The 27,171-nt window shown below is 40.9% G+C and overlaps 1 protein-coding gene across 7 annotated transcripts in view; it reads left to right on the top strand.

Moving 5' to 3' along the window:
• Positions 1–27,171, top strand: part of RUNX1T1 (RUNX1 partner transcriptional co-repressor 1) — a 114,765-nt gene that overhangs the window by 85,519 nt on the left and 2,075 nt on the right. For all 7 annotated transcript variants that reach the window (XM_063327179.1, XM_063327183.1, XM_063327180.1 and 4 more), the window contains 5 exons: positions 9–259; positions 1,549–1,634; positions 2,248–2,449; positions 13,076–13,144; positions 19,180–19,370. In XM_063327179.1, coding sequence (XP_063183249.1) covers positions 9–259; positions 1,549–1,634; positions 2,248–2,449; positions 13,076–13,144; positions 19,180–19,370 — 799 coding nt within the window. The remainder of the gene's footprint in view (positions 1–8; positions 260–1,548; positions 1,635–2,247; positions 2,450–13,075; positions 13,145–19,179; positions 19,371–27,171) is intronic.

Here is a 27,171-nt window from a genome sequence, read left to right as displayed (position 1 = left end):
TTTTTCAGAACCAAAGAAAATGGCTTTGACAGAGAGCCTTTGCACTCAGAGCATCCAAGCAAGCGGCCCTGCACTATTAGCCCAGGCCAGCGGTACAGTCCAAATAACGGCTTATCTTATCAGCCCAATGGTCTGCCTCATCCCACCCCACCTCCACCTCAGCATTATCGTTTGGATGATATGGCCATTGCCCACCACTACAGGGACTCATACAGACACCCCAATCACAGGGACCTCAGGGACAGAAACAGACCTATGGGTAAGACATGTTGATTTTATGCATTGTTTTTTCAGGTTTCTTTTTTCCTTGTAATTACATTCTGCATTGTGAACAGGTTTGGTTTTTTTGTGAATTAAATATACCTGACATTCAGATGTAGCCTTTATAGCTGTTTGCCCACCTAGCTTCTTGTAATGGCCTTACTTTGGGTTTATATTTGTAAAAGTGGATTGAATTGTGTCTTTGCTACGCTCTGCAGCAAGAGAGTCAGAAGGAGGATGAACCCATGCTTTCACAGCTGCCTAGATGACATGGACACTCAGGTGTTTGGCAGGCAAGGATAGGTAGAGCCTTTTACTTTTCTTCTAATGCCACATCTGTGAGGATAACAACATTGATATGGCTTGATTCCAGCTTTGACTGGAGGAAAGTTATTAGCCGTTGGAGAAGTGTTCTGTGTGTGACATGTCAGGAGTGCAGTGCGGCGTGGGGATGTCCGCAGGGGATGTGAACAGCAGAAGCACCAGCAACACCCTGCGGAGGGCTGCCCTTGCAGCACATTTTGGTGTAATGGAATGTCTGGTGCTCTTGGATTTGCCTGGCTTCCTTCACATCTGCACTTACTGTTCTTCCTTTTTTTAAACAAATCTTCAATAGAAGAGGAACATTTACAAATATTCAGCATCTGTATAGAGGAGGCTAAACAAAGAGCAAGTGTCGGTTCCTCTTGAGTGTTGATAATAAATACTGGCTTGGTTGTATCATGTTGTCAGCTGCTCTGATATATGTGCTACATTTTAACCACATGTTGTTTAAACATCTGTGAAGGGATGAACCCTTAATGATGCTCTGTTGACATGGTAGTAATTACTGCATTTAGTGAAATAACATTGAGTTTATACTAATATTTTTTCAGCTCTCTGAAGTACAGCTAGTATTCGATACACTGAGTTACCAAATAATTGTCTTGCTGACTTCTTCAAGTGGTGCAAATGAAAAATTATATATAGTATTAAATGTTATAAATATATATTGCAATTTTATGTAGTCAGAAAGGGTTATGTCCACTTTTGAGAGGTCATCTTGCAATCTACAGAGTGTGCAGAATTGAAGACATTAAATTGAGTAAAACAGTAGCATCTTGTGTGGGGAAAAGTGCTAAAAAGAACTTAGAGATAAGTTTTTAAGCATCCATTTATTTTTGTGGTGGCATTCCTGATACTAGACCAGGTAATGTAGAATATATTTGTCTGATAGGCTTTTTTTTCTTTCCCCAGTTCCCCTGAGGACTCCCAACGTTGTAAACATGATTTGTTCCTTTTTGGCAGGGTTGCATGGCACACGTCAAGAAGAAATGATTGATCACAGGCTAACGGACAGAGAATGGGCAGAAGAGTGGAAACACCTTGACCATGTAAGGGCTAAATGTACTCTTATGTATTATTGTCTGAAAAGAGTCCTTCTAAAATAGGAATTTAAAATTTTTCTTTTAAAACAAATCTGAATCCCAGGACAAGTTTTGAAAATGTTGGTGATTTAAATTGGAGGGCTTGATGTTCCCCATTAGGTAGCTCATACCAGGCCTTGCTGTTAAGTGGCAACTGCAGTATCCTCATTGTCGCAGGCTGCCAAAAGGGGAATGGTCTCTGCTCTATAAACCCTGCATCTGGGACACGGTGGATTTTTCCTTTGAATTTATTAGCTCTTAGAATGTTTGTAGGCATCAGTTCTGGAGGAGATCTCCTGGCCTCTGTGGTGCCATGTGATACTAGTGGTGGGATTGCAATCTGTTCAGTCTTCTCCTCCTTGTCTTGGCCCTTTCCCCCATAAATCCATATCCGTACTATTTAGGATTGTCATTCTTAAAAAAAGACTGAATTTTTCAGCAGTATTTGAGAAAACGGGAAGAGGCTCCTTCATTATTAAAACCCAGGCACTCAGCACATTAATGTTTTCTTTACTTTTCTGACTGTTTATGAATAAAATGTTCTTTTTTGTTTCTCTGCTCCATCCACTGCTGTGAATAGCTGTTAAACTGTATAATGGACATGGTGGAAAAAACTAGGCGATCTCTCACTGTACTACGGCGATGTCAAGAAGCAGACCGTGAGGAGCTTAATTACTGGATACGGCGGTACAGTGATGCGGAAGATTTAAAAAAAGGCGGTAACAGCAGCAGTAGTCATTCCAGACAGCAGAGCCCAGTGAATCCAGATCCAGTTACATTAGGTACGGTATCCTCATTAAAAATTGTTTACCGGTTCTCTTTCAGCTCAGCTAAGTGCTAGTTGAAGTTCGTATTTGTTGTTCTGATTCTTCTTCCGTGGCAGTGGTGATGTATTCCTCTCTGCTGACTACTGCATTAACGGTAACTCTTACGCACCAATAGTCACGTTTACCTGTGGAATGGCTTGGGGTTTTGGGTGATGCTTGGTAATTTGTTTTCCATTCAGCGATGTCTGAGAGCAGTGGGGCAGGAGGAGAGACTGTCACATAGGGATGGCAGGGCATGAGATGTGCACTGACTTTCCGTCCCTTCGTCTCCCTCCCTCGCCTGCTTGATTAAGGAAATCTGTAGGTGCCTCTGGATTGTTAGCACTGTGAAAACAGGGGCTTTCACGTTCTGAAATCAAATGACGACTTGGAAGTTGTCTTTCTAAGGAAATGAAGGGAGGTATAAACATGTGGGCACTTCTTAGCTGTACTTGATTTCCATATAAGAAAGAAACATCATCTGGGATGCCCACAGCCCATGCATACATGATCCGCCTATCTGTGTCCACCACTGCAGCTCCTGCAGTCTGAGCTAGTTTGGGTACTGCTCGCTGTGTGGTTACACAGAGCTGCTCAGAGCTCAGCTCAAGCTGCAAAGCCCACTTACAAGGAGCAGGCCAAGCAGTTGGACTTTCACCCCCTGCAGATCATCACGGTCACGCTCATGCGATACCTCACAGAATTACTCCAAGATGACTCTGATGTATAAAAACAATCTTTTATTTTGTGCGCTTTCTGTAATTTATTAATATGTTGGCCTGCTTCTACCCCATCACCTCATTTTTATGGCAGGTGTGGTAAAGAAACATATCTTGGTGATGCTTTTTTGTTGTTCTCTGCTCTTTTGAAGAGAACAGCAAACTGATTGCTTGTCTAATATTTTTCTTAAAAAAAAATAACTTGTCCATATCATAGAATTATAGAATGACTGGAGTTGGAAGGGACCTTGAAGACCAACTAGTTCCAACGCCCCTGCCATGGGCAGGGACACCTCCCACTAGACCAGGCTGCTCAAAGCCCCATCCAGCCTGGCCTTGAACACTTCCAGGGATGGGGCATCCACAGCTTCCCTGGGCAACCTGTTCCAGTGCCTCACCACCCTCACAGGAAAGAATTTCTTCCTAATATCTAACCTAAATCTCCTCTCAGTTTAAAACCATTACCCCTTATCCTGTCATTACCCTCCCTGATCAAGAGTCCCTCCCCATCTTTCCTGTAGGCCCCCTTCAGGTACTGGAGGGCCGCAATAAGGTCTCCCCGGAGCCGCCTTTTCTCCAGGCTGAACAGCCCCAACTCTCTCAGCCTGTGTTCATAGGAGAGGAGCTCCAGCCCTCTGATCATCTTCGTGGCCCTCCTCTGGACTCGCTCCAACGGTTCCATATTGAATGCCATCTACTTAAAACCGTCATAAACTGTGGTCACTAGTAGAACTGAATGTGTGCATTATTTTGCAACTATGTTTTATTTAAAGCTGCATTTTCCTTTTGCCCTTAAGAATAACTTAGTAAATCTACAACTTATTTAATTGCAAATAGAAAAGCAGAAAAACAAATCTAATGCCCTCTCCATCTTCCTGTTGGTAAATCTCTAGAGTTCTTACTGTAATATTTAGTGCTTCTTGATAACAAACATACCTTTTTTTCCTGTGTTTGTTTGCATCAAATGATCTGAGCCAATAGCTCTATAAATTAGCTTCAGTCAGCGAAAGGAATGGTTATAGAAATGCTGTTCCCAACTTCACCAATAAGTCTAGTCCCTAGAGGAGCCCTTCTCAGAAAGAAGCATCCAGGTAATGGCTTGTACGAATAGTGTTAAATGTGATGTAAAGAAAGACTCATAAATATGGCATCTGAAATGTCGATCACATCTGCAGCTTCGGGAAGAACACTTGTGAGGAAGCCCCTAGATTAAAAGCAGTGGCACCTTTCTCCAGTAAAGCTTTGACGCAAAAAGAGCCAGGCCGTGGTGCTTTTAAGTACAGTTAGTAGGTAAAAAAAAAAGTTCCCCAAAGAAACTGGAACATTCATCAAATCTTTATAGATAATAGTACAGTCCAAGAAAAATAGTCATAACCACAACAACAGCAACAAAAGATAAAATGGAGATCAAACGTACAATTAGATCCCTATATTATTATTTTGTTTGAGTATTTGTCAAGATGAATTTTTGGAAACAGCAAAGCCTTTTTGCCTAAAAAGCCATTATACGGCACAGGCTTCATCATTGGACACACCAGTCACCTCTGCAGTACTATGGGTGCAACTGAACTGATTGGGGTGAGTCCATTTCAATTTTAATATGTCCATTTTGGTTATTTGGCTTTAAAAACTACTTCCCTAGACTCAGGGACATGAAACTTGGATCGCTTCAGTGATGTAACATCCATGTCAATTCTAAATACTGACAAGAAATGCTTTTATGTCTTGACATGGAAAGCAGAAAATACTTTGGAGTCTATGGAAAGGTAGTCCTTATATTTCCTTAAATCTGGTAGTAATCTAGTTAACAAAATTAAAACTAACTGTCAGAGGTATAATAAAATTGAAGCAGTGTCTGTGAGCCTTCAGACACTGTTCTGCTTTTACAGCTTTTTATTTTAGTTTTGAAATGAGGAGGAAGGGGTTGAAAAATTCCTCCAACATTTTAATTAAAGTGCACAACATGTAAATATTGTTTTTTGCTGTAGGGATTCTAAATGTCAGTGATTCCCCTTTGTATTTTTTTTTTTAAGGAGGTACTCCACCCTTTAAGTCCATCTTGTCATCTCCACTAGCAAGAGAAAAAATTAAGGGGGCCATATGGCTATATTGTCTGTGCCTTTGTTTCTTTTTCTGTATGATTAAAATGTCATCACTGAAGTGATAAGTTCTCACTATAAACATTATGCCATGGTCTTCATAGGTAGCTCTTGCTGAAGAACTCTGAGCTGAAATTTAGCATAGATAGTTTGAGTCCAAAAGAAATGGAAGAAAATTCTGGTCATCATTTTGAACCATAATTTTGAAAGATTTTTGTGCTTCTTTTAATTTGACATCTCTCTAAATCATGATAAGCTTGATAGTTCGCAGTATCTGATTGATAGTTCTCTGTTGATATTTTTAATTAAGAAATCAAATGAAATATTTTATAATTCGTTTTAATGCAGTGTAATCCAATACACGCATTAGCCAGCTACAACGGGTTACAAACTCTCATTATTCTCGGAGAGTATGTTGAAGGTAAGATGGGCCCATTCTTTTCAGTCTGAATAATACATGTTTATGAAAGTCTAAAAATGACTCAGACTTTATATATACTCACTTGATGAACTGTGATGGTCTATGAAGTGAATAATACATCATCCGACTCCTCCATTTCTGCTGAAGAATTTCAGTACTACATACTGCAGCAGGACTGCAACTTTCATCCTAATAGTGAATAATTACACATATCAGACATTGTATACTGAAATACACACAGTCGGATAAATTAAAGATGAGGGTTCTTCAACATCGTGGGTTATAAACAAGATCTATAACCTTATTGAGTGCAGCTGTGGCTCTAGATAAGTGGTGTAGGCACACATCAGAAGGTCTGCAGCGATGCTGATATTTTCTGTCTGTTGAATTTATCTGAATGGAAATCTTACGAAATAGGGTTTGAAATCTCCAACTGAAGAGTGCCAATACCTGCAGGATTTGCCCCAGGAAGCCAGGATTCTCAGAACTGTATGAATTTGTCAAAAACACATAGGTTAGCCATTTCTTAGTGCATTTTTAAATGGTAACCCTTTCAGAGCTAGTTTATGTTTTATCAAAGGTTACCCTCGCACTTTCAGTGTTAGCCAGGGCATTCCTGCCGATACATGTCTGTTCATGCCCTGATTTTAAAATCTTTCCTTTGCCATTTGCAGGTAATCAGCATTGCTGTGATATGCATGATATTCTTAACATGAGCTAACAGGAATGCTGTGAATGCTGCAGTAACGTTTATAACTTGTAATTCTAGAATGTGAAGCCTCTATAATACTGGTCACCGATGGTGCACGGGAGGTTTGGTATGGATTGTGGCGTACTGAATTGCATGTTGTTAGATAGGGCTACAGTTGCAGAAACATTGCGCGTTTGTATTCTGATTATTTGGTTAAGGATGGTTCAGTAATACAGTACTTGTGTGGTTTTCCTTTTCTTATTCCTTTTAACACAACTGTTTTTTAAACTCAATTTTACATCTGCCCAAGGAGTGTCTTCATAGCCCCAAAAATGTGTTAGAGGGCAAAGATGTACGTAAAAATACTTGCCCTCCAACACGGTTAGCAAGGTAGTCTCATTCAGTATTATACTTTTTCAGGTTTGTATCTATATATTTCACTAATTGGAGTGGAACACTTTTGAGCTTGACTCTTGGAAACAGCAAATAATTGATATTTGTTGCTCTGAGAAGTTTTTTCTTTGTCTGTGTCCCATCAATGGTGCTACATTTATTATAGGGTAGAATGAAGCAAAACTTGCATATGAAATATGAAAAGCATATAAATACATATAAAAGCATCTATGTGTCATATATGAAATAATCTATAGTTCAGGTCTGGTTATATGCAGCTTTTATTATTTTTTGAGCCCTAATGTTCACTATGGCACATAGGGTATTGTTAGTCACTGCCAGTATTTTCATAAATACAACAAATTCTAAAAGATCCTCAAAAGATCAGCTGTTCATCTTTGGTTTTGAATATTTTGTTATTATAGGCTTGGACGTCATTGTCCGGTGATAAAAACCTCCATTCTTTTGTATTTTCAACTCATCTTCTGTTCCTTCTTTCCAAATATGGATTAGGCTTTTTGACAGTTTTAAACACATCTTTTCCTTTTAAGTCTTTCTATTCTATTTTCTTGGGTTTGGTCCTTATTATCATGTGAGAGTTCATATCCTTTATTTGGTCCTAACTTTTCGTCTCAGTTTCACTTCCCAGACCCATATTTATTTCTGCTCTTAAAACTCTCCACATCTCTCTGTTTCAGTACTTTCAACACCTATTCTTCTTATCTTAAAGCCACCAAAAATAAGCAGCTTACAAGATATTTCTACTCATTGAACTCCAGAAACCTGGTTGATCAATTAACTGTTGATGATTCTTATGGTTCAATGTGTTGTTGAAATAAATACACCAGGGCCCATATGTAAGCCAGCACATTATTGTGACAGTAGGATTTTTTTCGGGGAATATTTTCTTTCTTACTAAAAAAAGTTGTCCAGGATAGATTAAAAATAGTACTTTTTCTATATATTTTACAAAGGAATAGGTTATGTTGTTCCCTGCTGTTCAATAGAATGAGCGCTGAAACCTAGACCAGTTTTTGTGTCTTTTCCTCATGTGTATTCTTATGTCCCAGTCCAACAACTTTCTCGCTGAGAAGTTGAATTTCACGTTAAAATAGAAAATTTGAAAAACTTTTTTTGTATCAAAATTTTATTTTTATTTCATTTGAGCACCCTCCAGACAAGTACCGATTACTCTCCTGTATATGTGCTTTTTATTTTCCTCTTTGGGCTTTTTCATCTGGTTCAGTAGGAACCGGACTGATCATTGACAAGCGCTTTCAAATCATGCCTTGCCATGAATTTCAGGCAAAGTCAGTAGTGTACATCCTGATGTTCTGCATAATAACATTGTTGCATTTTCACCATTAACAAACCTTTATACTATGTTTGACATGTAAAGCCTTTTCTGTTATCCTTTTCTGTATGAGCTACGTTGTCGCTTCAGGTTCTTATTTTATTCGCTTCAGGTTATTGTATTATTCAGAAGGATCACCTTCTCTGTGTCCAGGAGCAAAGTATACCGACAAAGAGGAAGGCAGGAAAGAATGCTAGGAGACCTGCCTGGACAAACAAGGAGCTCCTGGACACACTGTCACAGGAAAAGGAACTTTACAAGGAGTGGAAGAAAGGACAGCTAGAATGGGGGGCATGTAAGGAAGCTGTCTGAGCAGCAAGAGACCTGGTGAGAAAAGCTAAAGCTCAGTTAGAATTAAATCTAGCCAGGGAGATCAAAGGAAACAGCAAAAATTTCTGTAGGTGTATTAATGGTAAGAATAAGACTGGGGAAGGTGTCGGCCCCCTCAGAAAGGAAATGGGGGAGCTGGTGACAAGTGATATGGAGAAGGCCGAGGTTCTCAATGACTTCTTTTCCTCATTCTTCACTGGCAAGGGCTCCAGCCACACTCCCGGAGTCACAGAAGATAATGGCAGGGGTTGGAAAGAACTGCCCATTGTAAATGAAGATCAGGTTCGTGACCATCTGGTGAACCTGAAAGTGAACAAGTCCATGGGACCTGATGGGATACACCCACGGGTACTGAGGGAACTGGCGGATGAGGTTGCTAAACCACTCTCTATTATATTGCAAAAGTCATGGCAGCCTGATGAAGTCCCCACTGACTGGAAAAGGGGAAACATAATCCCCATTTTCAAAAATGGAAAGAAGGAGGAAGCAGGGAACTATAGGCCAGTTAGTCTCACCTCCGTGCCTGGTGAGATTCTGGAGCAAATCCTCCTGGAGGCACTGCCGAGGCAGAAGAATAACAAAGAGGGGATTGGGTACAATCAACACGGCTTCACCAAGGGCAAATCGTGCCTGAAAAACCTGGTGGCCTTCTATGAGAAGGTCACAACATCAATAGACAAGGGGAGAGCAACTGACGTCATTTACCTGGACCTGAGCAAAGCCTTTGACACTGTCCCGCATGACATCCTGGTCTCCAAGCTGATAAAATATGGCTTTGATGGACTGACAATTCAGTGGATAAAGAACTGGCTTGACGTCCGCACCCAAAGAGTGGCTGTCAATGGGTCCATGTCCAGGTGGAGGCCAGTGACAAGTGGAGTCCCTCAAGGATGAGTACTGGGACCGGCCTTGTTTAACACCTTTGTCAGCGTCATGGACAGTGGCATAGAGTGCACCCTCAGCAAGTTTGCTGGCAACACCAAGCTGTGTGGGGCGTCTGACAGGCTGGAGGGAAGGGATGCCATCCAGAGGGACCTTGACAGGCTGGAGAGGTGGGCCCATGCCAACCTCATGAAGTTCAACAAGACCAAGTGCAAGGTCCTCCACCTGGGTCGGGGCAATCCCAAGCACCGATATAGGCTGGGCAGTGACTGGCTTGAGAGCAGCCCTGAAGAAAAGGACTTGGGGGTGCTGGTGGACGAGAGGCTCCACATGAGCCGTCAGTGTGCACTAGCAGCCCAGAAAGCCAATCGTATCCTGGGCTGCATTGGGAGGAGTGTGGCCAGCAGGTCGAGGGAGGTGATTCTCCCCCTCTACTCCACTCTGGTGAGACCCCACCTGGAGTATTGCGTCCAGTTCTGGAAGACCCTACTACAAGAGAGATATGGACGTGCTGGAACATGTCCAGAGAAGGGCCATGAGGATGATCAGAGGGCTGGAGCGCCTCTCCTATGAAGACAGTCTGAGAGAGTTGGGGTTGTTCAGTCTGGAGAAAAGAAGGCTCTGAGGAGACCTTATAGTGGCCTACCAGTATCTTAAGGGGGCCTACAAGAAAGCTGGTGAGGGACTTTTTAGGATGTCAGGTAATGGTAGGACTAGAGGGAATGGATTAAAACTAGAGATGGGCCGATTCAGACTGGACGTTAGGAAGAAGTTCTTCACCATGAGGGTGGTGAGACACTGGAACAGGTTGCCCAGAGAGGTGGTGGAAGCCCCATCCCTGGAAGCTTTTAAGGCCAGGCTGGACGGGGCTCTGAGCAACCTGGTCTAGTGGGAGGTGTCCCTGCCCATGGCAGGGGGGTTGGAACTAGGTGATCTTTAAGGTCCTTTCCAACCCTGACAGTTCTATGGTTCTATGGTTCTATTCCTAGCTTTGTCTGATTTCATTCCATTTCCTTCCAGGCAGAATTTACTTTGCCTGCTAGGTGCTGCAGTCACTCAGTTAATATAATGTGTTTTCCTCCTCATGGCTTTTTTCGCAGTTGGCTTTATGTTTAGTATTTTAGGGACTTCACTTGGTTTGAGTTTTTTAGATGTCCAAGTTAAGATCTTTTGTGTTTTAGTTTTAGTGAGCAAGTTCTGTGATTCTTAATCTGAAGGACACCTTCCCTTAAAAATAATAGTAATATTAGACTTATATCCTCTGGTCATGTCCTGTTGTTTAGCCCCAAAAAGAAGATTGTTTTCATGGACTTATCACCACTGACTAAACAATAGCCATGTTAATAATATTTTTCTTGCTTGGAAAATATGGTTTTTATTTTCTTCGTGAGTGCTTCTTGTCTTTTTTTGTGCTCCATTCCAAACTATGGGAAAGTCTCTCACAAGCTCTTGATTTAATTCTTCTTGCAGAGGATCTCATTCCTCATGTAAATAATTTGTGGTTGGAATAAGAGCTTGATTGATGTTTATGTTTTGGAAATTCTAACAATTAGCTGGCAATCTGGTCATTTATGTCATTGAATTCCATTTTTGGAAAGCCATGTGTACCGAAAAAATCATCTCCACGTCTCTATTTTTAACACTAAGTACCACGGTAAAGAGCTTAAATCAAGGTTATGGCCCCCCTGCAGTGGATGGTACCTTAAATAGCAGACAGGAAAACTCAACGCAAAGTACAAGACATGGATGCAACAAGCCCCTCGTTTTGCCACTTTTGGAGTCTGGTTGGGTCTTTTCCTGCAGGTATTGCAGGAAGAGCAAATAAGAGTGGTTTTAATTTTTCGCCGTTAGTTTTCCTGAGCTTTCAAGCAATGTTTTCTGTTGCCACCTGTCCCTGACTGAACTGGCACTGTGCCCGTAAGTCTAAAAGCCTCCAAGGGATGAGAGAAGCGTACACAATATTTTTCGTCTCCAGAATCATACCAGCCAAGTGACACGGAGAATTTTCCCATTTTCAGCGTCAGGTCTGACGTCCTCTATCAAATCGATTAAACCAATGTAAATAGTTAGCTGTTCTGCAGAGTCTTGCACGCACACCTCCTCCCATCATTTTATGCTCGAGAGGTGTGAAATTCTGCCGACAAAAATCCCATTTTATTTTCATCCTATACTTTTGTGACAAACAGAAGAGCTGGGGAAATCCACTCAGCTGCCTGTCAGATGGGAAGATTCAGTCCGCCCCGCCGGTGTCTGCAGATTCACGTGCTAGAAACTGCATCTGTGGACCAACGCGCAGGGATTGGGATTCCCTGCTCTCTGCATAGCTGAAACGGCCCCTGTCATTTCCACCTTTGTTAGCTGTCTGCAATGTTAAACATCATCTTTGAAATCCATTTAAGTCTTGGTAGCCTACTGTATATAAACAGTGCTGCATGCATGTGTATGGTGGTGAAAAAAATGATTTGCAAAACCTAGTGATTCAACCTTGTTCTTAACAATACTGCTTTTTGACCAAGTTATTGAATAATAACTTTAGGACTAAAAAAAAGAATATATTTAGTAAAAATTAGTATTCAAAGAATGGCACATGTACCTTTGTTATGTTTTAAACTCAGACATCAAACAGGATGTTTAACTTCTTACAACATCTCTAAAAAGATGCAAACCTTATCTCTAATGTAATAAATCAAGTTATTTTGATAATTGAATTCTATCACACAGGCAAAAGTAATCATGGGAGTGAACTTACCTTTATGTTGTTTTTTTTTTTGTTTTTTTTTTTTAAATTCTCCTCTATTACTTTGAAAAATAGTTAATCAGTTTTTAAATTGTATTTGAAAGAGCAGCTTTTCATCTGCTGAGAATCTGTTTGCTAAATTTCAGGCCAAAGTGAATTTTCTTTCTGTATTGTCTGATCTTGCGTCTTTGAAGTCCGTGTGGAAGGGATCTTGCTGATTTCAGAGCTCTTAGGCTCAGGCCCAGAGGTTAAACCCTTTAAAAAAAAGAGGAGAGGGGGGGAAAGAGCTGTCAAAACGTGATTGAAATATATGGGTGAGTTATGAGCTTCAGCTCCACTGAGGTTGTTTGGCAGCGTATGGATTTAGGGGCTTAACCTAAAGTTCAAGGTTGTGTTTTTGAAACTCGTGCAGCTACAGTTGCCAACATGGGCTCAGATATAGGAAAGCGTAGCTCTGAACACGTAGAAACACCCCTTTCTTTTTCTGCGGACAGCTTATTTGATCGCTGGAATGACATCTTGGCTTTTATCTCTGCTCGTCAGTAGCCGTTCTGTTTTCACAGAGCAGAAGTGCCAAGCGCCGGACTGTTGCCCTCTTTCTTCTTCCTTTTCATAAACATAATGACAAAGGATGAAGCACGTCACTCCCTCAGCTGGTCTCACAAAGCCAGCCTTAAAAGCGTGCAGACTGTCATATAGAGTTGACTTGAAACGCTGTAAAAGAAAAATAACGCCAACTAGTCTCAGCTTGGCTTAAGATGAGACATTTGAGTCCTAAACATTGATCTGGTCTATGTGACATTCGTGAGCTACGGCCACAGTACCTGTTTCATTTTGAGTAAAGAAAAAAATTCACGCGAATTTTTATCTGAGCGATAAGTAAAGCGAAAAGGTATTTCTCTCAGCCTTGTTCTCAACAAGCAGGCGTTGCTTATGATGTTCTCTCTTTTTCCCTCCGCACCCCCTCCTCCTGCAGAATCGCATCGGGAATTCCTTCACAGGCCTGCGTCTGGATACGTGCCAGAGGAGATCTGGAAGAAAGCTGGTAAGAACTGTTTAAAAACACCAGCTTAGTCTTCTGGCAGCTGTGTGCAGTTGTTAATGCACTGATGTGAGGCATGAAAAAAAAAAGGGGGGGGAGGGAGGCCTTACTAGTAACAAGAAGAAATTGTGTTTAATAATCTTAAACTGGAACTGATCAGGACATGAAATAATCCTTATAATAGAAGCATCTGCTGCTATAGTTAGGGGGATATCACTACTGCCATTAAGGACCCCTGTTTTCTGGGGTTATAATGGTTTCAGGATGAAACTTGATATGCTACAGTTTCAGTCTGTTAACAATTTAAAAAAAAAGTTTGTGTGAGATTTTTTTTTTTAAAGCTTCAAGATTCTTAGCTGGTTAAGGTCAGAATTCCCTATGGAGAGAAAAACCCTCAGTATACCTGTTAAAGAAAAACATCCAGCTGTGCAATGTAACCGTTCTTAATTTTAAAAAGATTTTGTGCCCCATAGACCTCAATGAAGTCTGTGCTCATAAAGTTGTAAAGTTTTCAATGAAGTAAGCAGGATCGCATCTCCGCAGCCGCTCCTGGTGGTTGCACAGGCATTGACAATGTCTTCCCTGAACTTGGAAAACACCATGGGCAGATGTTGCGGTTGTACAGAGTTTTCTTCAACACTTTCAAACTCTGCCTGAGCACAGGAACTTCCTGACGAGGATCCTATTGCAGTGCTGCAGCTAAACCTTTGCGCTTTTGACATCAATATCAGAGTTTCCTTGTTTTCAAAGGGGCCAGGAGGCAGCTCTTGAACTCCAGCGACGTAGTTGAGTTTCTATATATACACTCACATACTCCCCCCTTTTGAACACCTGTATAACCATGAAGTCTACTGCAGCTGTCTGGGCAGGAGTTAATGATTAAATGGCAAATATGCAGCAGTTTCGATGCTTTCTCATCAAATCTCCTGTAACTGCTTGCTGCTTTTTGGTGTATTTTAAACTAGATACAGAACACGTGTGTAAAAATGTTCTGCTGGCATATTTTTGCATCAGACAAAAAGGTGTGTTGTTTTTGTGATGTGGGTTTATCATGTAAACTCTACGTTTGTCAATATGTAAATTCCTCTTTTTTGAACTGCTGTGGTTTATATGAAAAATAACAAAATAATCTACAACTCTTTCTTCTGTCCAAGGAAAGTGTAGCTTGTAACTCAATGCTCTCGTGTACCCAAAAGTATTTTTATATTTTGTTTTGCCATATTTATGTTAACATCTTAAATGAAAAATAAGAAAAAATATGCGGTCCCAGGAAATCTCAGGAAGAAAAGTGTTATTCAGTTGAATTTCAGGAACTTTATTCTTGCAAAATCTAGATTTTGGTGTTTTTTGGCATATCAGGCCATTTGTGACTCCTAGATGCAGTACAATAGAAGAAGAAAAGTTTCCTCATAAGCTTTTGGCCTGAGCTATAAAATGGGCTGTGTGTTCACATTGCACATATTCACAAATTATAGTGTAAAGGAGCTGTGACGTGTCTTCTTGTGAACATATATGCCATCAGTTCCTTGGAAACAGAGTTTTTCCTTTGGCCCCATTTCTAGTCTCTTCTATTCCTGCTGATGTGGGTTTAAATCCCTGCGTTAACTGAGTGTACCTGTGAATTGGAGAATAAAAAAAGTCTGACTCTCTACAGGATGCACACCTGTATCTGTTACTAAGAGTAGTAAAACATCAGAAAGAATACTGCTTTTCATAAATCATGGGCCTTCATTTTCAGGAGGGTGCACTGAAGTTGGAGGTCTCCACAGTTCTGTAATCAGTTCACAGCAGTAAAAGTGCAATTCAGCTCTGTAAGAATAGGTCTCTAGTGCCATTTGAGATGCTTCGTAGTTTCCTGGCTGGGCTGCAACTGCCAGTCAAGAAGGCTGCAAATCTCTCACAAGTCATTTCTGCTGGCTCAGTGTGGATATCTTGGTATCTCAAATGTCCGTAAAGGCCAACGTGTAGACAGCTGAATCAAGTGTAGAAGTCTGATTGGGATGCCGAATCCATTTAACTGAAAGAATTTGGCATAAAAATGGTTAATAAGCAACCTCAAAATCCTGTGAAAAAGGGATTCACTTTAAACTTTTGGAGATGAAAAGACTCCAGTGCAATTCTTTAAATATATGTGCTTTTGTGATTCTTGGAACAAGCACGTAGTAAGCAGCACCTTGTGAATTAAAGCCATGTGAACCCGATTCGGTTTCATAAATCAGTGGAAAGTTATCAGTGCCCTGATTAATCTCTTTGAATTGTGGGTATGCAGATGAAGAGCCCAAGACAACTTCTTAGTGTCCCTCAGTAGTCAAGCGAGAGGCAGGCATGTGAAGAGGATCAGTCAGGTCATAGACTGGATGACTTGCTCTCTGGAAACACCTGTTTCTCTTTATTAAATACTGAGGGGATCCCAGCCCCACTGTGGGCTGCAGCCTTAGTCTCTTTCTGTGTCATGAGGAAACTGTCTTCCAGACATCTCCTATCACACAGCAAGGCCTAGCATTCATGGCAGTTCTGGACTGGAGTTACCAGTTAATCCAGTTACTTACTGGAGTTAAGCTCTGGAGTTATCAAACAGGTGTGGGATGACCATACTTTGTCATACAAAGACAGTAAAGACCCTGCTCATTCTCCAGGGGAGTCCTGAGAAAGAGTATGGAGCATGAAGCCAAGATAAGTCATGTCAGCAACTCCCAATCCCTTCTTTGCCACAGTCAGTCTGAGAGTGAGATGATGCAAATGTCATGGCGACACAGGACCGCACCCCTGCCCACCACCTTTCCTTTTTCACCATGTGGACTGAGCGTGTCCATGATGGGAGGGAGGTCCCCAGGAGCTGGCTGGTGAATCATCATGTTGGGTTATCTACAGCAGTGAACGATGAGTTGAGCACCTCTCCTGAGTCAGCTCCAAGGATCCCTGAGTAACGCCTATTCCACACAGGCTTGTTGCTCCCTGGAGCTTCTCTTATGAATTAGCACTACTCAAAGGGAAGGAGGATTTCAATTGCATTCCTAAAAAGACAGAGTGAGTTTATGCCAAGAATACCTGGCATTAGTAGGAAAATAGAGGATGCAGATACATGCATCTTAGGTATTTGGTTTCAAAAACTTTCGGATTTATGTTTTCTCATAGTGGAATCCAATCACTCTTCCTCTCTCTGGAAAAGCAGAGAAAGAAAGAGAACTGGTATCATTCTTGGCCTTCATAGCTCAGCATTGTCAAGGCAAATAAAATCTTCTTCACTGTCAGCCATAACTTTTCCTGCACAGATATTACAGTTTTTGTTGTTACTTGAAACTATGAAGCCTGCATTCTATGTCTATAAAATATCTGTAGGTGGAAACATATATTTTAAGAAGATGTGCAGAAAATCAGTGAAAAATCAAGAAGTTTTGTCTAGTTTACTTGGGTGTTCATGAGTTCATACAATATTGAAATAACGGTGGTACATTGTGACTAAAAAACCCGACATTATTTTAACTACTTGTTTTCACACTTAGTATAGCACAACACAGATTATTTTATGAAAGTTAAATGAAATAATAAGGTCCAATCCATAGTTTATGCCATTTAAAAAGTATCAGTCAGGCATATGGCCTTGTAAACGCTTTTAGCATCTTCACGCTCTCAGAAGCTTTGCAAAAAAACGTAGGCAATACAGAAGCTAGAAGATAAGGTTCAATTTCTGTATTTGGACTGAAAAGAAGTAGATTATGCAGGATGAAAAACTACAGAATTCTCTGTAAAATGTTGGAGTATTGTGCTTCTGTTTAATATAATAGTTTTAAACTGGCACTTCTAACCATGGCAACACCTCAATGTAAAACTAAAATTATATGATGTAATGAAAGTGCATCATGCCATACAAAGATAATTTCTATTCCTAGCAAATATCAGCAAGAATACAGATTTTCTCAAAGAAATCTACTTTGTTAATAACCGCAGTTCACAGACACAAAACGTCTGTATTTAAGTTCCCTCATTTTTATGAAAATGGTAATAAAATTGCATCTGTATGTTTGCCTGTGTATATTTCTTTTCTCACGATCAGTGAATGTTTGCAGTTGGTAATAAATATTCAAGCACCTTGCAAATGTCCTACCAATTCCCTTTGCTGAGCTGTGTGTGCCTGTGGGACTAGAATAGGAATGCATAATTTAAATATAAATTGCCTGATTTGCATATACAATTAGTCTAGCTGCAGCTTTGATCGTAAGCAAAAATTATTGTCCTGTATTGCCACTTAGATAGAATTTTAATTCACCTTGAATATTCAAAGTAAATTAAGCCTTGGCTGTATGGTTGAAGGGTATGATTTTTTCCTCTCCGGAGGCTTTCCCCTAAACAACATTTATGGTAGGGTAATATAAGGGCATATTTTCAGCCTCGTAAAAATAAAGGCATAAGTTTTATCTTTAAATTCCCCTCCCTTGAAAACTTGAGTTGAAACATCTCTCGCAGACATTCACACATAACGCACGCACACAGAGTAATAGAACTCTTCTTTCATTTTAATTAATTCAGTTTTACTCAGTACGTGGCTTAAAGTTAAGTCTTTATTGTAATTTGCTTAATAACTGAAAATGGAGACTTCATGTAGTCATTTTTTTAAATAAAAATGCAAAGCTATGAGACATAAAAACTCAAGAGAGTTGTTGACTCAGTATCTGTATGTAACGGTTGGGTCGATGTGCACGTGCATGCACACAAATACATGGGCTAAATAAATACGTGGGCTAAAACTGAAACCCATAACGCAGTTGTAATACTTAGATTTTAATCTACAGTAAAACATTTTTATTAGAAATCTATGTTTTTAATTAAACAGAACATTTAATTAAGGTGGTTTTTAAGTGGATGAAACAATTAAGTGCAAACACTTGAATGAAACATGTCATAATTAGTTTTAATAGAGTGTTAATTGGTACTAGGTTTGCCAAGTTAATAATTACTGCTTATTAAATTTTCAATTAATCATTGTCATTTTGCTTTGAATAAAGATGAAAATTAGATAAACTAATTCAGGGGGAGGATGGTTTCCTTGTTAATTAGAGCAGTTAATTAAAAAAAAAAAAGAAATTACTTGTTTTAGTCGTCAATTAAAAGACTGTTCATTAGTAAAATCTTTTCACTCTTCCTACATCAAGCCCCAAATAACTAATTTGTGACAATCCGCATGTTTTCCGGAATAAAAGATATGACGCTAGTACATACCGAAGAAAAGGCTCACACTGACTTAGTTATTTTGCGAGAAGCATGAAGGCTTGAATTTAATGAAGCGGTGTGCCCCTGCTCAGTGTTAATTGCGCGCTGAAGCCTTGCTGGCTGTGGTGTGCTCAAGAGCTCGGCGGAGCCAGGAAGTCAGGTCTTCGCAGTGTAAACACGGGTTTGAAGGAGGGATCAAGAGGTCAAATGAATGTTCATAAACAAATTTTAATTTTGCCTCGTAAAATTATATGTCCAGGAAGAGATAGTAGACCAGTGATTAAAAAAAATTTAAAATAAACTCTGTTTTTTTTTTTTTTTTAACATCATGTATTTATGCGTTAACATATGGGAAAAAATTGTTACTGACTATAAGTCCTGTCTTAATTTCCAGAGCTTAAAGATACATTTTTGAAAAAGTCTGTAATACTGTGTTTTAAATAATAATTTTTGCCAAATTTGGCAAATAATAATTTTGCCAATTTCATCAATCTGGTGTGCTGCAACCCCAATTTTCCAAGTAAAATGTTGAAGAAGATTTCAAAAAATAACACACCGGAGATCTGAAATGTCTGTACTTCAAGAAGTACTGACCGTGAATCGAACTAGCAAGAATTATCACTAGTGTTGGGAGAGATTTTGGTGATGGGGAAGTAAAGAAGTACCTGGGTGGTCTTGGAGAGTCTTGAAGAACCAGGTTCCTCGGTGTCCTCCTTCTCAAAATGAAGACTCTCAATATCGTAGAGTCTCTGCTGCTTTTCATGCATCTGTCCTACGTAGCTCGGTGCCAAACGTCCCGTGCTGATGAGGATTTCTTCCCTCCTTTGTAGAGGAAGCTGTCAATGAAGTAAAGCGCCAGGCGATGGCCGAGTTGCAGAAGGCAGTGTCGGAGGCAGAGCGGAAAGCTCACGACATGATCACTTCGGAGAGAGCTAAGATGGAGCGCACTGTTGCGGAAGCCAAGCGCCAGGCTGCAGAGGATGCACTAGCTGTTATCAATCAGCAGGAGGATTCGAGCGAGGTAAGGTCTTTGCTGGGGGCAAGCATCACCCGTGGCAGCACACCGTAGATGTATCTGGGCTAGCGTTAATCTAAGTGGCACAGGCCATTCGTGTCACATCGGAGTTCAGCGAGCACTATTAACTGCACGATAGCTTTGGACACGTATTTCAGGTGCATGCTGAGCTCCAAATTTTCTTGGTTGTGTTGTAATTTGAGCCCAAAATAGCTAGTGAACTTGAGCTGCAGTCTCACCTTTTAACTGCTGTTCAGGGTTACATACAGTGCACGCGTTTCTGTTGTAATGTAGCTTTTCAGTGGCTTTATTTTACAGCTCTTCAAACTACCGTATTGAATAGATAACAAGATTGCTCGACGGAAAATATTTCACACTGCAATCTAATTTAAACAAAGAAATGATTCGTTTAAGAGCTTGTAGAGTGAGGTGGCTAAAAGCTTGTCTGGGGAAAGCGTTAGATGTAGAAGTGATTAGCAAAAGATGATGGTTCCTGTAGGACAGAATGTGAATGTGGATTTGCAAGTGTTCCCTTATTTTGAATGTGTTGCTTCGGCGGCAGAGAGTCGAGGAGTGGGCAAACAGCATTTGGAAGGAGAAAAATAGACTAGAAGAGCAACAAAGAGTAAAACAAGAATAAGTATGTTAAGCCTTGATTTACTTTAAGACCTGAGAGTGGAAGCCTTGAATTGCTGTGGTACGGGGACATCCAGCAGCGTGACTGGAAGCTGGGAGTGAAAGAGCAGCGTGTGTCTGACCAGTGCTGCAGCACGCTAGCTAGCAATTAAATTTTACGCCTATTACAGAAAAACAACATCCTAAGTTAAAACTGCCCTTAAAGACAGACATGCCGATGAAATGATGTCAGTTAAAAGTTATTTGTGTATAATCTTCACCTCTCAAGGCCAGCGAAATGACCGAATGTTACTGTCATGAAGTATTTATTGTTCTTGTAGTAAGGTCTTGGCTGTAATAGAACTACTTATTAATATAAATTCTAACTTACAGGGAGTTGGAAAAAAAGAGTAGATAGCGGTACCTGTTGTGCGGGGACATTTATTTGGGTATGTTGGTGTCAAAGCACTTTTCGTGGGCTGGATGGGCAGTGTTGTAGAAGAGCCACTGAAGTTGAAAGACGCAGATGAGCTGGCCGCAGCATGCTGAGAAAACTGGCAAAAATCATGAGCAGATAAGTCAGTGGCATGCTGCAGTATGCATCCATAATTTGAGGGAGCGTAAGATTTTAATTCATACCAGGCTTCTCTGGAGATGAAAGACCATTGTGGGATCACTGAATGCCCAGAGTTTCTCCTTAATGTGTAGCAGATGAATAACAAGGAGACAAAAGGAATTGATTTTCAGCATCTGAAAGTTTCTCAGGAAGAAAGGGACTAGGGGAAGTGTATGTACCCTTTAAGTACTAACTGTTCCATTGTAGATTAAATGAGACATAAATTCAATTTATTGGCATTTTGTATCTGAGATACTCAAGGACATTTTTCCTGCACTATGTTCATAGAAAGGGCATCTGTCTGACTTAGCGTCATTAAAGAGCTGTCATTTTGTGTGTGTATATATACAAGAGACTCCTGTTGTTAAAACCAAAATTGCAAAGGTAAATGCCTTTGAAGGGAACTGCAAATTAAATCTGTTTAGTGAACAGGCAGGACAGAGGAAGTACTTATGTGCCGATACATACAGCCCATTCTTCCACAGGCAAATGTGCATCCAAAGGAATGTGTAGAGAGTTCGTGTGCTGTAATTAACTCCTGAACAGTCATAGCTCTGGAAAAAGCTGTGTAACAAACCTCTCTACTTCTCCAGCAGAATTGCTTACGAGGTTGTTCACAGGATGCTGAAAAAAAGACAAATAGTTCTTTTAATTGCTTTCTAATGAAAAGTGGCTCATAGGATTACAGAAGTTCTCAGGGCTGTGCATCCTCAGGGAGGATACAAGCCTCCGGGACCTAGAAATGAAGTCTAATGTCCTGGTCCTGCAGCTTTGCACCCTTGTGGTCATGAGTGGCACATCAGGGTGGCTGTTTTGATGTGAAAAATGCAGGTTTTAGTAAACGTGCAGAGAAAACTCAAGTTTGCTCATTTTGTGTTTACAGGTGCTTGGTTAATTCTGAGGGAAGATGACAGTGATACTTATTTGAGAGTTATATGTGTCTATTAAGTTTTTATAATTAGTTCCTCTTTGGCTTTTAATTATGCCAAACTCAAAACACTTAGGGCGGTGCTTCTCACGATTACCTGTTAACCCAGGCCATCTTTTTTTTTTGATAGCTCCTGTAAGGATGGACCAGACTTTTTCTTCATCTCTGGGGACAGGAGATCAGTTTGCCAGTGCTTGAAAAGTGTTTCTTTGGAGATGAGACCTTGTGTTTATCGGGGTTGAGGAATAAAACTTCACATTTGCTTTGGTGTTCATTATTTCTCGATCTCTCTGTGAACATCTCTCCTCATTTGTCTAGGTTATAAGTCTCCGTAAACTTCTCTCTGTTTACATCTTTCAGCAGTAAGCTTCCAGCAACGCAGATTATGGTGTACTAAAGGCACTGGAGTCGTATTTCCAAGGCTAGAATATTTCCAGTTCCAAATACTAGGGTGCTGAAGTAGCAGCTTCTGCAGTCTTACAGGTTTTGAGGAAGGCTGAGCATCACTCCTCGTTTCTTATCCTTGGCAGGACATTACGCCAAGGCCTGCAAGAGAGCTCAGTATAGGCTGCTATATAATCTCCATGCAGTTCCTGACAGAGAATATTTCTCCCACGGGTGTCATTTGTTCTTTTGGCTGTGGAAACTATGAATGGAGATGGGAATTTGGCACCAGATTTGTAATGTAGCAGATAGAATTTTCGCATGATATGGCCACTCCCTGTCCATTGGCAAGGTTTCTCTCTTACAGCTCTTCATTTGTTATTCAGTAAAATGTAACCTGGACCTAGCTGGGGCTTCTTGAAGACACTCTGCTGTGAGAACTTTGTGGCATGATTTCTGTGGCAGTCTTCTCCAGAGCTCAAAGTAATAACTAGTGCTAAAAGTCCAAGATTTTTGTAATTATTATAATTTTAACATAATGTGTAGTCTCTTCAGCCAAGACCTTTCAGAGGTCTCACAAAGCAAAGAGAAGTAGATTGTTTTTTTGATATTGTTTGTTGCTGTTGAGTTTTTTGTTTTGTTTTTTTTTGTTCTTCCTGGTTTTGTTAGGGTTTTTTTTGTGTTTTGTTTCGCTTTGTTTTTAACCCAGAAAAAGTAGCATCCCTGACTGCAAGATTATCTTCAAGAAAACGGTGAAGCTGGACATGTTGAACTGACCGGAGCGAAATAAAGGAGGCTTAGAACAGTGAGAGGACTTATAGGTGTGATATTTGGAAGCATCTTCAGTTTTAAAAAGTGGTTAGCAATATTTTGAGAATCACCACATTGCAGAGTATAGTTTTAATTTCTGGCCCCGATCTGGTCCCTTATTGAACTGATGTTCTTTGCTTATATTTGAATTATTCAGTATGATTTAATTTGCAGTGCCACTGCTTCATAGAATCATAGAATCATAGGGTTGGAAGGGACCTCTGGAGATCATCTAGTCCAACCCCCCTGCCAGAGCAGGGTCACCTAGAGCAGGTTACACAGGAACACGTCCAGGTGGGTTTTGAATGTCTCCAGAGATGGAGACTCCACCACCTCTCTGGGCAGCCTGTTCCAGTGCTCTGCCACCCTCAGGGTAAAGAAGTTCCTCCTCATGTTTAGGTGGAACTTCCTATGTTCCAGTTTGTCTCTACATTTAACTTTCTGAAGTTTTCCATAGTTTCCCGGCATAAGCCTTGCAAACCAGGACATGTTAATTGTTTTCTGTTATTATAATGAGAGATTGGTTGAAGACCAACGAACAGAACACACTACTGTTGGAAAGCAAACAGACAGCAGAAGGCCTACCTGTCAGCATGGCTGTTCCTGAACCACAAATTATTTCTTTACCAGTTCCTTACAGTTGCTTGACAAAAGATGACCCATTCATCAGTAGTTGACTTGGCCAAGTAGAGAAACATGTGTGAGCAGCCTACTCTTTAGTGCCTGCCGTGCTTGCTTTGGCTGCGATGTACTGTTGTGCAAATCAATTTTAATAGTCAGGGTGAACAGCTTTGCAAAGAGACTGGCTGCCCAGATTGTAGGGGGGGTGGAGTCATCAAAACATCTGTCTTTCTGCTCTTGTATAAAATGCCACTGAAAAATCTGACACTCGGTGTTCTTCCTCACTTTTGAGTAGGGAGGCCTGGAAATGGGGAAGGCACACAAATGTTTCAGTTCTCTCTACTTAAAGCAGATGCTGACATCTGCTCAGATAAAACAAGTATGTAACTGGTCCAACACTGCTTTTAAGAGATGTGTAATGTTAGGGCTTGTTTATATTGCAGCCGTTTATGTTGTATGTGAATATCACACTTACCTGACATTTTGAAGACAGCTGGGTTCAATCTCTGGTGACCAATCCATTGAGACCAGGACTGTGCCAGCAAACCTGACTCCGAGCATCAGATGCTGTGATTCAGGCAAGCCTGGTTTTTAGGCTGGTATTAAATTTAATACATATGTCAGCTAATGTTTAATTTTTTTTGGCTGGGCATCTCTCAGAAAGTAGCATATCATCCCCTGCAGTGGTGGGTGGTACAGAGGCGCCAGAGCCATGTGTTCTGCGCAGGATCAGTCCAGATGTGATGTGAACATTGGCGCTGCCCCAGACTCCTAAGCTAAGCCTGGCGAGCCAGCTTGCACGTCTCTTCCGTATGCTTCTCCGCACTTCTGTTTTCAGGATTTAGCTTCTCTCATGCTGACTTGTATGAACATAAATGTACTTCACACAATAAACAGTGGCTTGGGCAAGCCTGGAGTGTTCAGTGATAGGTGTAACTTTACTAGAAGCATCTGAAGGTTTCAGTATCTTTGTATGGAGCGCTGCATTTTGACGCAGCATGGGAATTTCCAAAGCACCGATGTGTTTCCCTTTCTAACGGGTTTTGGATAGAATTTTCATAAACAACTTCACTGTTTTTTTGCACTGCTGTTCAGTGGCTCATACAGTCCTCGTTTACGCCACTGTGGTTTCAGTGATTTCTAGATATTCTTTTTCTTGTGGTTAGCAGTGATAGAGTTTTGAATGCCATGGGAATTGCAGAACCGGGAAAAATCTGGGGTCTTTGTACCCAGCCATGCTTCCTTTCCTGGTAAACTGGGGAAATCCAGAATTTGTCAAAGGTGACAGAGCACCTTACACTGTATTACGGCATTTCAGACTTCATCATCTCTTTGACAAGTCACAGTCCATTTGGGTTTTTTTTCTTCTTTAAGCTAGCTCTATACTGAGCCTCAGCTGGAGGTGTCAGAGGAAAGCAAATGCTCGATTGTGGTTAAATATTTCAAAGATGAAAGCAACGGGATGGGCAAAATTACTGACAAGTATGTGTCCTGGTACTGGAGACCACAGAAATGGAGACCATTTGTTTTTAAGAATTTTCATGATGGCAAACAGAAGTTTCCGAGTTCTGTTGTTTGAAGATGGAAGCTTAAGTGCATGAGAATTAAGAGTCTGACCTAAGATAAGGCACTGACCTAAGACTGATGTTACTTGTCAGTTGAAAGAGGAGGATGAAATATGATCGGTGGCATAGATTCGGAGTGAGATTCCCATCTGGTGTAATTTAGCCCAATTTCATTGAATTAATCCATTTTCAAGGTAGTGAAGTTAAATTGAATTATGTAGTCTGAGAATCTGGCCTTTTGTATAACCTCACTGTTTCACAGGAAAGTCAGTGCAGAGTTAAACTGTAATTCAGTCCTCCTCGTAGTTTTAGCTACATCTGGAACTCTATAAAGCACGAGCTGGAAGTGCGGTGTAGTAGGTCACTACCTAAAGACAGAGAAGGTAGACCAGGAGAGGCTTAGTAGATCTGTTACTCCCTTTCCCAACGAACGATCAACTCTAGCTGTAGCATTCCTGTAAGATAACACCTGCTTTATCTGTGCTTCAGTGATGGAGATTCTCCAGTGCCTCCAGGCAATTTGTGCCTGTCCTTAAGGAGATTTTTCGTAACATCTCTTTCCAGTTTCTTTTACAGAATCATAGAATCTGCAGATGTTTGATCCCATTACTTCTCCTGTTCATCCACGTAGACGTGGTCATTGCCTGTTTCACTGCAGTACCTTCCAAGATGTTTGGCTGCCACAGTCCCCTCCCAGTCTATCGTTAGGTTTAGCAGTCGCAGTTCACTCGGTCTCTTCTCATAGCTTGTGTTTTTCTGACCTCAGATTATTCTGGCAGCCTTTCTCTGTGTTCTTTCCATGTCTTATTTGTCTCATTTCATTTGCTGTATTTGAAGTGCATCATCCCAACCTGGACAGTACGCCAGGCTCAGCCTTGCCAGTGCTAGGAGGTGGAGAGTCTCAACCCAGGTGTAAAGCAGTCCATAGTCCTACTCATATGCCCTCATATGATGATTGCCACCTTGTCACCGATGTGACATTTTGGTCCCCTGTTATCCAAGATGCTATCTACATAGTTCAGCCAGGTGCTCTGCTTTGCTGGTACCTGCTGGAGCTTCGCAGGAGTGAAGATACCGTGATCATGCTCAATCCGATAGTGAGTTCAAGCTCTGTCCGTGATATCTGGATCAACTGGAAATACATGAGCACACGCGAAGCAGAGCCCAGGCCATTAGCTGGCATCTCGAGCCTGGCTTTTCTTCAGTAGAATTTGGGCTCTGGAGCTATCAGCCAGCAATGTGAACAGAAACCATCTGTTACCAAAGCTTGTGGTGCCGGGGCCTGATCTTTGCTGATGTTTTTCACTACTCGCACATGGGAAGGAGCAATGAACGGCCACAGTGGCGAGGGCTGTGTAGGACAGGGAGTTCTGCGTGTCCAATCCAGCTGCTATCGCAGTGCAGGCTCCCCGTGGCATGTGTGCTTCTTCATGCTAATTTGCACTGGAGTAATTTCTGAATGCTCTAAGTTGTTGCATAAATGTGAGCTGTAAAATTTATTTTGAAATTCTTGTATTTTATGTGCTTTTATTCCCACAATTACACTAAAGCTGTAATGACCTGTTAAATTAGAAATAATATGTCCGATGGACAAAATCACATACCAGACAGTGTAGAACACATTAAATAATCATGTATGAGCAAGCTTAGGGCTGTGTCGCTTCATTAAAATGTTGCACTTATGTGTCACTTTTAGTGTTCTGTACAGGCTGATAGTTAATTGATAACTATTTTAATGAGAAAGTTGAACCGTTACTGTTAAAATTAAATGACTGTTTTCTGACATCGATACAGATCTTGTGGTAAGATAGCGAAATATTGTTTGGTGGCTCTGGTCACATCTGGAGACAGTTCTGTCTGTGCAGATAGGCCTTTTCTAAAAGGGGAAGCAAAATGAAGATTCCCCAGAAGCTGGCCTGTATTAACTAAATAGATAATCGAATAGAGAAAGTTTGACATCCACATAATAATTCCAGCACAATTAAAGCACACGCTTCAATGGTGCAATCGGATCTGTGCAAGGGAAGGATTCCCGCACCTGGGCAGCTGCTGGTTGACTTCAGCATTATTCCATGTGGGGAAAAGTGTCTTTTCAGAAAAGTCTGCCTGGGGAGGTTTTGTACATGTGTATTTGTTTTCAGATGAGGAGGTAAAGGGAAATACGGGCCAAACCCGGGACTGGCAATTTGGTTGGAAACGAATAGCTAGGAGGTCAGCAGGCATGGCAGTAGGTAGAAATTCTGTGCAAGCACGGTTGGAGCAGAACTG

The sequence above is a fragment of the Chroicocephalus ridibundus genome, chromosome 2 (genome assembly GCF_963924245.1).
Source record: "Chroicocephalus ridibundus chromosome 2, bChrRid1.1, whole genome shotgun sequence".
NCBI classification, from domain to species: domain Eukaryota; kingdom Metazoa; phylum Chordata; class Aves; order Charadriiformes; family Laridae; genus Chroicocephalus; species Chroicocephalus ridibundus.
Note: the sequence above shows the minus strand (reverse complement) of the source record. Positions and strands in the feature narration are given on the sequence as shown.